This window comes from Alosa sapidissima, chromosome 17 (assembly GCF_018492685.1).
Source record: "Alosa sapidissima isolate fAloSap1 chromosome 17, fAloSap1.pri, whole genome shotgun sequence".
NCBI classification, from domain to species: Eukaryota; Metazoa; Chordata; class Actinopteri; order Clupeiformes; family Clupeidae; genus Alosa; species Alosa sapidissima.
Genome location: NC_055973.1, coordinates 19121770 through 19131769, shown reverse-complemented (window position 1 = coordinate 19131769; position 10000 = coordinate 19121770). Strand labels below are relative to the sequence as shown.

At 44.7% G+C, this 10000-nt stretch overlaps 1 protein-coding gene across 1 annotated transcript in view; it reads right to left on the bottom strand.

Moving 5' to 3' along the window:
- Positions 1-10000, bottom strand: part of LOC121688933 (zonadhesin) — a 63047-nt gene that overhangs the window by 28077 nt on the left and 24970 nt on the right. Inside the window, exons 39-49 of the mRNA XM_042068846.1 lie at positions 8692-8859; positions 8364-8489; positions 8000-8215; positions 7438-7616; positions 6499-6601; positions 3795-3953; positions 3159-3321; positions 2776-2879; positions 1906-2085; positions 1128-1334; positions 147-326 (exon numbers count right to left, since the gene is read on the bottom strand). Of these exons, the coding sequence (XP_041924780.1) occupies positions 147-326; positions 1128-1334; positions 1906-2085; positions 2776-2879; positions 3159-3321; positions 3795-3953; positions 6499-6601; positions 7438-7616; positions 8000-8215; positions 8364-8489; positions 8692-8859 (1785 nt within the window). The remainder of the gene's footprint in view (positions 1-146; positions 327-1127; positions 1335-1905; positions 2086-2775; positions 2880-3158; positions 3322-3794; positions 3954-6498; positions 6602-7437; positions 7617-7999; positions 8216-8363; positions 8490-8691; positions 8860-10000) is intronic.

Genomic DNA, 10000 nt, shown 5'->3' with positions numbered 1-10000 from the left:
ACAGGAGAGGAGGCCACAAATAGCCCAGCCGCAGCCAGAGCATCTTCTCACTCTCAGCAGACGGCTTCTGATTAGCACCACCAGTAAATGATTAATGAGTGAGCCTGAATGTGTTTTTAATGGGGTGGGGTGGGGGCGGTGGTTACCTGCTAGGACCCCCTCCTGGCAGAAGGCCCCTGGGGGGCAAAGGGAGCCGGTGCTGTTGTCCGTGGGGTTGGGTACCACTGCCCGGGCGTGGCACAGGAAGCCTGGAGCACAGCGGCCTGAGGGGCGGGTGAGGCCGTCTGAGCCGCAGAAATGCCCCACGGGGCAAACTGAGCACTCTTCTGCAGAGAGGGGCAATTAGAGGAGGGGGGTATTTCATCCACCAGAGGAGGACACATTGATTGATAAATGAAGCTTAATGACATTAGTGGGAGGACTTTCCATACTGGAAAATAGTTACTCAGGCCTGCAGGTCAGATTATATCCAGATCCAGTTTATGCACGGAAGTTCTTTAGCCAGCTCATATTATTTCCAGATATATAAGCTGGTTAAAGAGCCTTCCGTGCATAAACCACATTGCTTCCTAAAGCCAGTTGAGGTCATTTACTGTATGACTTTTCTAAATATAGCCCATCAAAGCATCTGATGTGAGTTTTTACCATCTACAGCCAGTTTCCTCTAAATAGATTGAACCAAGTCCTTGTCTAAAAGCTTGTTTTCGATGGAGATGTTCATTAGTTTCCTTTCAGTCTAGGACTAGGCTTAATCAATGCAGATATTCATTAAAGTTTTTCTTTTAGTATAGGACTGGCTTAACCCATATGCAGAACAGCAGTCCTAGGTGTGTATCAGCTTAAAGGTGGCTAACCGCTCTTCTCCTAACTGCCTCCTCTTGTGTACATTATATTACATTAGGCTACATTTGGCTGACGCATTTTTAGCCAAAGCGACTTGCAACATAGTAAACAGTTTAAAGCTTTTAAAACAATTCTCTCAACAATTCTAGAACAATTTAAAACAATTTAAAAAGGTAGAGTACAATAAGAAAAGGTCCATCAGTGAGTGCTGTTTTGTGTAACAGGTGACTGATAAGTGGTACTCAGTTGGTAAGTACACTGTTGACCTTAACCTCTGGTCTTACCTGCCCTGCTAAGGCCCTCTGAGCTGCTGAATGTGCCCCTGGGGCAGGGCACGGGGCTGTCCTGAGGGGCATCACCAGGGCAGAAATACCCCCGTGGGCAGGGCAGAGGGGTAATCACCCCACCCGCCTCCTGAAGAGTGGGGGGGCAGTAGAATCTTGCAGGACAGGGTTTACATTCTGTCTGCCCCATCTGGTCCTGGAACCAGCCTATTGTCAGGAGCACAGTCACTCATAAACAACCATGTTGTTGACATGTCAAAATGTTGAAATGTCAAACAATACTCAGCACCAGCACACGCTTAAAAACTAAGTCATCACTCCAGACTGGTAAACAACAGTGTGTGTGTGTGGTGTGTGTGTGTGTGTGTGTGTGTGTGTGTGTGAGTGTGTGTGTGTGTGTGTGTGTGTGGGTGTGTGTGTGTGTGTGTGAGAGTGTGTGTGTGTGTGTGTTTGTGTGTGTGTGTGTGTGAGTGGGATGAGTTCCGTGGGGGCAGCTGCATAACTAGCCCTGAGGTTTCGCTCTCTCTGAGCCAGCGATAAACAGCAGGCCACAGTCATTATGAGCAACCTGACCCTGCTGTTCCCATTTGCCACAGTGCAACATGACCTCACTCAGATGTGTGTGTGTATGTGTGTGTGTGTGTGTGTGTGTTTATGTGTATGTAAGTGTCTGTTTGTGGGTATGTAACTGTGTGTGTGTGTATATATGTGTGTGTGTTTGTGTGTGTGTACGTGTGTTAGTCTGAGCTCTGTGACCCGTACTCGTCTGGGTGATTACCTGCAGGGCAGAACGCACAGTCCTCTCTCCTCCTCCCGCCCTGCTGGTCTCTGTGTGTGCCAGCTGGGCAGGCGCTGGGCAAAATGGTGCCATTCTCACAGTAGTGCCCAGATGGGCACCGGCCCCCGTATCCCTCTGCCACAGGGGCCATGTCTGGAGAGCCCTCCAGACAGAAGAAGCCTGCACACACACACACACACACACACACACACACACACACACACACACACACACACACACACAAACACACACACACAAACACAGTGAGAGTCAGTTGTCATCATTAGCACACTGTGAGAATATGAAATTTCCCTTCTCACCATCTCACACTCCCAAACAAACTCCCTTTGAATAGCATAACCGCGAGAACAGGGGACAGTGGGAGAGACACACACGCACGCAGATGGACTCAGTTCTACAGTACATGTTAGCAGACACATATCTCAAAGATACAGATATAATCATTTCTACATGTTAGCAGACAAATATCTCAAAGATACAGATAGAATCATTTCTACATGTTAGCAGACAAATATCTCAAAGATACAGATAGAATCATTTCTACATGTTAGCAGACACGTATCTCAGACACAGCCAGAATCAGTTCTTCTCATTAGCAGACACATCTCAAAGACACGCGCGCACGCACGCAGATGGACTCAGTTCTACATGTTAGCAGACACATATCTCAAAGATACAGATAGAATCATTTCTACATGTTAGCAGACACGTATCTCAGACACAGCCAGAATCAGTTCTTCTCATTAGCAGACACATCTCAAAGACACAGGTAGAATCAGCTCCACACTATGCTTTTTAAATGCCATCACACCACAGTCTGCATCAGTTTACTGTATGTTTCCATGTCACCTGAGAGGCAGGGTCCGCTCACAGCCGTCAGCCCCGGTTCTGCGCAGTAGAACCCTGGAGAACATCGCTGGCACTCAGACTGCTCGCTGAGTCCGGTTCTCTCACTGCAAACACAGTAAGGGTTTATTCTGAGGGTCAGTTCCTTATTCTAGGAGTGGGTCTCCCACCTCACATCAACTCATCAACAACAAGACACGTGGGACAGCCTCAGTTTTCCCTCCCTTTCGGACACATCTAGAGAGGCCTTGATGGGAGCCAGCTGAGTTGCCTGAGTCAGGATCTGCTGGAGGGCATTTCACTGTGTCGAGTTGTGTTGAGTGGCAGAGTTGAGAGTTCAAGATAGCTGTATAGTCTGGTATTTGATGTCTGTGAGTTGATTTTACCTGAAGGTGCCTTTTGGACATGGCACAGCGGAGTAACTCTGCGTTGGGCAGTAGAATCCTAGGGGGCAGATGGCACCTGTGACCCTGTCCGTCGGGGCAGGAGTGGCAGCACCGCTGATGCACAGGAAGCCGGGGTCACAGGGGCCAGAAGGGGAGGCATTTCCTGTGGGGCAACATCCAATATTTACTCAGGACCCACCCACCCCAATGTATAAGTAATAAGTATATATACTCTATATACTCTTTTGATCCCGTGAGGGAAATTTGGTCTTTGCATTTATCCCAATCCGTAAATTAGTGAAACACGCTCAGCACACAGTGAGCACACAGTGAGGTGAAGTACACACTAATCCCGGCGCAGTGAGCTGCCTGCAACAACAGCGGCGCTCGGGGAGCAGTGAGGGGTTAGGTGCCTTGCTCAAGGGCACTTCAGCCGTGCCTACTGGTCAGGGTTCGAACCAGCAACCCTCCGGTTACAAGTCTGAAGCACAAAGAAGTAGGCCACTTGGCTGCCCCCAGACATTTTTTGTGTGTGTGTGTGTGTGTGTGTGTGTGTGTGTGTGTGTGTGTGTGTGTGTGTGTGTGTGTGTGTGTGTGTGTGTGTGTGTGTGTGTGTGTGTGTGTGTGTGTGTGTACCTCCGCCTCTGCAAAACATCCCCTGGTCACACGGAGTGCAATCCAATACATCAGTCAAGCCTGAGTGGTTCCCATAGCTACCGGGAGGGCATGGGCTGGGCGTGACCGCCCCAGTGGGGCAATAGAATCCTGCTGCACACGGGTCAGGCTGGGCAGAACCTACAGCAGTGGATCAATACTGTAATAAGTACTGGAGTCAGGGAAAGGAATCTAGGCAGTGACTAATCCAAGTGCGAGAGTGTGTGTGTGTATCTGAGTGTGTGTTAGTGTGTGTGTCTGAGTCTCTCTGTGACTCATCCAAGTGTATGTGTGTGTGTGTGTGTGTGTATGTGTGTTTTAGTTAGTGGTGTGTGTGTGTGTGTGTGTGTGTGTGTGTTGGTGACTCATCCGAGTGTGAGTGTGTGTGTGTCTGTGTGTGTCTGTGTGAGTCTGTGTCTGTATCTGTGTGTGTCTGTGTGTGTGTGTGGGTCAATGACATGTCTGAGTCCATTACTTTGGTTTAAACTAATTCAAAAGATTCATAACAAGCATCAATTTATGCTATAAAACAGGGGTCTCAAACTCAAATGAGCTGGGGGCCAATTCTGCCAACGTCATCTGATCGGAGGGCCGGCTATTTCTGAAAATGCAATGTTCTTTTTTTTAAATACCACACAAAAGTGTTTTTATCTAGTTTTAGACACCTGTGCTAGCAACCTTAGCTTATAAATAAAATAATGATAAAATAAATATTAATACAAATTATAAAATAAATGAAAAACATAAAAACAGGTATGTGTGTGTGTTTCACACCAAATAAAAATATTTCCTCTCATAACTTTTTTAAACCTGGCAAACTAGGCATCAGGGTTAAGAAAGCAACACCATTGGATTTTTATATCAAAATTTCAAAAGGCCATGGCTTGAAAGTGGTCAGAGATAAAGTCCTACTGTAAATGTAAAAATCTTTAGTAAAACAAAAATTTATGAAGGGGGTAAATTTACCCATCTAATTTGTCACTGGATGGCAAGCACCTCAAATTATGCACCTTTCAGTAAATACTGGATGAACATATTTAAGCAGGTTTACTTTCCTTTTTTCATATTACCCACATAACAAATTAACAGGAAAACACCTAAGATGTTGTGGTTTAGTAATAGATTACTACAATATAGGCCTACAATAAAGTATTCTGGTCAAACAGTTCCTATCGCGGGTAATCTGCATTACCCAGGAGTTCGCATCATATTGCGGGTGACTTTGTAGTTCTTTAGAACCCTATTTCTACTAGTCCTGCTGTCTGTACCACATCCATTACGGACACTATCATCACGATTACCACTGCAACATCCAAGCTATGTTGGGCAGAGGGTCGAAACAAGCATGGTATGCTTAGTGGACACCGTTGTATACACGCACCTCCATTCACAGACGCACCGTGACTATCACTGTCATAGACGATCGATCATAATCTCCAAAAGGATATTCTCCTTCAGAATTAGAATAGGTGAATAACATAGCTTACCTAAGACTTCATCACACGTGAACATTTGGTGTAGGCCTATTTCTGCTTAATTTCTGCAACACTATGGCCTGCATCTCTTCCGCGTCATTACAAATGCACGTCTTAGTGTTTCTCGCGTGTAATAAGTATTTCCTGAAAACTTTGCGCAGCGATTTTGGGTTTGAATCAAGCTCTGGATGTCTTGCACATAGTGGAGCAGAGTAGGCCTACAAATGAGATTTGTCACCGTACCTGGATCTATCGTCTATTTTAATCAGTATCGTTGTTTGTCGCAATTAATAGCCTCAAGGGCCGGATTACATTATTATTTTGTCATACGTCGCGGGCCGGAATTGGGCAGGACGCGGGCCGGATTTGGCCCGCGGGCCGGGTGTTTGAGACCCCTGCTATAAAACCTGTATAATTTGAACATATTACATAGAACTTTTATTTTGAATTGAAGAGGGGAAAAGAGTAAACAGTACAGTTTACATGACAGGTGGTAAAACCGATGCAACCGACGCAAAACTAAGAAAAAGTTATTTTAATATAAAACTCTTTATTGCATTGGAATGGATAAACTTGCCAGCAAAGTCAAAAGGTTATAATATGGGTGTCCAAGAAAAGGTGGTGCAACCGCATCGTCAGGTGGTGCAACCAGGTAAAATATTAATTTAAACCAAGAAATAGTAGATTTACATGTAAGTGAAGAAATGGTTGAAAAATGTGTACTGTACCTAATTATTCTGTCAAACAATATACTTTTTTCATTTGGAAAAAAAAGTATTTATTCACACGTAAAGTTTGATGTTGGGAAACCAAAACACCCACCATCTACAAGAAAGTATTCATAAGTTACTTTCAATATCAAGGTCAACTACAAAATAGTAATATGTTAAACACTGTAGACACTCTGAGGTATACTTACAAAAAAAACCAAGTGTGGATTTAGAAACTTTTGCGCCACCTGACATTTTTTGGGTGGTGAAATTGCAAATACAGTCTAAAAATGTATTAAAATCCCGGTAAATATTCCGCAGCTTGTTGTAAGCTTGTTTAAACAGTCTTACAACTTCAATAAAAAGCATTCTGTCCATTTTTAAACACATTTTTAAAAGCCTTATTTGTCAATGACCCATGTGTATGTGTGTGTGTGTGTGTGTGTGTGTGTGTGTGTGTGTGTGTGTGTGTGTGTGTGTGAGAGAGTGTGTGTGTCTGACCTATGTGTGGACAGTAATAGCCCGCAGGGCAGAGCACACACTCTGACTGTCCCTCCACCGGCTGGTAGCGGCCAGCGGAACACGGCGTCTCTCTGATGCTTCCCTGAAAGAGAAAATAAAACACAGATGGATGTGCTGCTGTACAAGAACCATTAGAGTACCATAAAGGAACCATTAGAGTACCATAAAGGAACCATTAGAGTACCATAAAGTACCAGTAATCATATGAGGCCAGTCTCCACTTTAGATCACATAGACCTCATCTTGCATGATTGAACTTGCTTTTTGCGTAATTCTACAAATCTGAGTTTCACATTCTGAAAAGTGAAATCCAATTACTCTGCATCAGGCTGTGAGTGTGACCTCTGTTGACCCCATCATGCACACACACACAGACACACACACATAGATTTCTCCAATTAAAAATTCGTCAGGTAGCTCTCGTGTTCCAGTTTCCAGTGTGTGTGTGTGTGTGGGGGGGGGGAGGGGTTGGGGGTCAACAGAGATCACACTCACAGCCTGATGCAGAGTAATTGGATTTCACTTTTCAGAATGTGAAACTCAGATTTGTAGAATCAACAGAGATTAGAGAACAGCCTGATGCAGAGTAGTTGAATTTCACTTTTTGCACCGTGAAACTCAGATTTGAGAGTGTGTGTGTGTGTGTGTGTGTGTGTGTGTGTGTGTGTGTGTGTGTGTGTGTGCGTGTGTGTGTGTGTGTGTGAATAGTCCCTTCACATTTTATGAATCAAAAATCAATTGCATTGTAAAATTCAGAGAATGTCTGCTGTTGGATGAGAGTAAGCAAGTAGGCAGACGTATAACAGAACTGTTGATAACATCATATTTTGCAGTTCAAATGGCACCTTAAGCCAACAAAAGTGGAAGCAAAGATGTTTCAAAACGGTCTTCTAAAGAAAGGATCCATGTCCAACCCACCTCCCCACACAAGTGCCCTTTTCTGCACACGTGCTGTAGTGGGGTGGGTGTGCTTTGCCCCCCGGGACAGAAATACCCCCCGGAACACACACCAGTGGGCGCTGCCAGGCCAGCGCTGCCACAGAAATACCCCGGGGGGCAGGAGAAGCAGTCCTCCTCAGACGCACCGCCAGTAGAACCTACAGAGCAGAAACACGGACCAGAGCAGAGTAAACATCCCTTTATAAACCCATTTCACAACATAACTACACTTCACTTTATAAACAAACATCACTTTATAAACAAACATCACTTTATAAACCCATTTCACTACATAAATGCACTTCACTTTATAAACAAACTTTACTTCATAAGCAAACATCACTTTATACACAGCATGTCTACTGTAAAAGCAGGGTCTGATAGTTGAGGTGAGGGGAAAAGGAAACAGTTTTAAGCAATTGTAAGGTAGAAATGGAAAAATAATAAAAATCCCAAACACATTATGGATAACTGATGAGAAATGAATTGATGTACCAGTAAATTCCACTTGGAAAACTGAAGGGAATATTGGTGCTCTCACCCTTGGTGGTGCCAGGGGGGCAGGGCTGGGGGTGAGGGGTGCCAGCGGGGCAGTAGTGCCCTGGCGGGCAGGGGGTTGGAGCAGGATCAGAGGCGCCCCCGGGGCAGTAGAATCCAGCCTCACAGGGACCCGAGGGAATCTGCAGCCCAGTGGTGCTGCAGTACAAGCCCGCATCACAGGGCAGGGGCAGAGAGGAGCCTGCGGGGCAGTAGAACCCTGGGGCAAAATAGTTTGGGGTACCACTCTACATTAGTATATAAACTATACACACACACTCAATGTACCATTCTATAAAAAATATGACAATATGAGCGATACACTTAATTCGAATGCTGCACCATTCAACAAGAATATGAACGCTTACCTTTGGGACATGTAGCGCCTCTGAAGTTAGCACAGCCGTCCTCTGCATACCGAAGGGGTGATTCTGGAGCATCCTCCATGAAAACCACATGTCTGCCACCCACTGGAGCCCAGCTCTCCCCACGGCCTTCACAGGAAGTAAATCATCACCATCACTACACTGCATATACTAGAGCATGTTACAGGGCTGTGTGAGTGTGTGTGTGTTGTGTGTTGTGTGTGTGTGTGTGTGTGTGTGTGTGTGTGTCTAATGTTAGATACATTAGCTTCATTAGTTATAGCTGTGAGAATTGGTTTAGCCTCAAGGAAGGCCCCAAATGAGGGGGTACCTGGAGTATGGTGGGGGTATGTTGTGTTGTGGCCGGAGCAACAGATGCTGTACTCTGATTGGCTGTGCGGTGGGAGGAGGTGACAGAAACAGAGCAGCTGTGAGGCGCTGGCTTGGGGCTCAGGTGAGTTTGACGCACCAGTGCAGTAGTAACCAGGGGAACAGGGACCTGCAACAGGAAACAGGAAGTTAGGCACGCTGTCTGAAGCAGCACTGACAGCTAGCCAGCTCATCTCTGATGTACCCCCTATGGGAGGCTCTGAGGCTAATAAGGCTTCACCTGGAGTTAGCATTCCATTGATCCCCATTCATTTTGGCATCACTTAACAGCGAATAACTTTACATCTGAAGCATTTTAAGCCTTTATATCAACCATTTCTATTTCCAGGAAATTACAACATTGTGTGACTGCCGTCATAACCTCGTATCTCACTTTACGGCTCTGTAATAAACTTTTTTTCGAAATCGATGCTAAAATGATGTCATGAACATGCGACTTTCTGACGCATATGAGAGAAGTAACCGTAGTCTCTAGATAAGAAATTCGAAGGCAGTCTAAGGGAAAGTCCACCAGTAAGCTATTTAGGAAAGCCTTGCTACTCCCTCTCCCTCCCTCCCATGCAATTGAAACTCTCCTAAACACGCATTTCGACGATTTTTGGCTGGAACACTGTTTGTTATGTTTCGTGGTGCAAGTTGCACCAGTATGTTTTTGTTGCCGTTAGGGGAGCCTAGGCTGTCTACAAAGACCACGTTGTTTTACATTGTGTTCAGGGGACAGACAGCTAGCGGATAGCGAGGAGATGTTTGCTGTATGTGACAAAAATGTTTTAGCCTAAAAAAAGTGTGACATCGCTTAGAGCACCTTTAAGTGATGTTTTGTTGGGTTGGCACTACTAACAAACCACCTACCAAAAGCCAGTGGTGGAGGAAGTACTGAAACTCAGTACTTAAGTAAAAGTACAAATACACAGAGAAATATTTACTTTAGTAAAAGTAAAAGTACCACAATGATAACCCTACTTAAGCTTTTAAATGTACTTTAAGTATTAAAAGTAAAAGTATTTGCATAATGATTTATTCTCTTAATATCTATATTCTAAAAGAAAAATCAATAGGCCTATGGGCTGTGGCTTTTTAATTAAGCTAGTTTTAGGTTACTCGACTAGATAGTTTCATTCAATTGTTTCATTCAATTACGTTCAATTGTAGGCTGTGCCTCTTTATTTGATCACACAAGAAATATTTCCTAATCTGGAAAATGTTAAGTTTTTTTCGGCCAGCGGTTCTATAATAGTCTACCATTCATT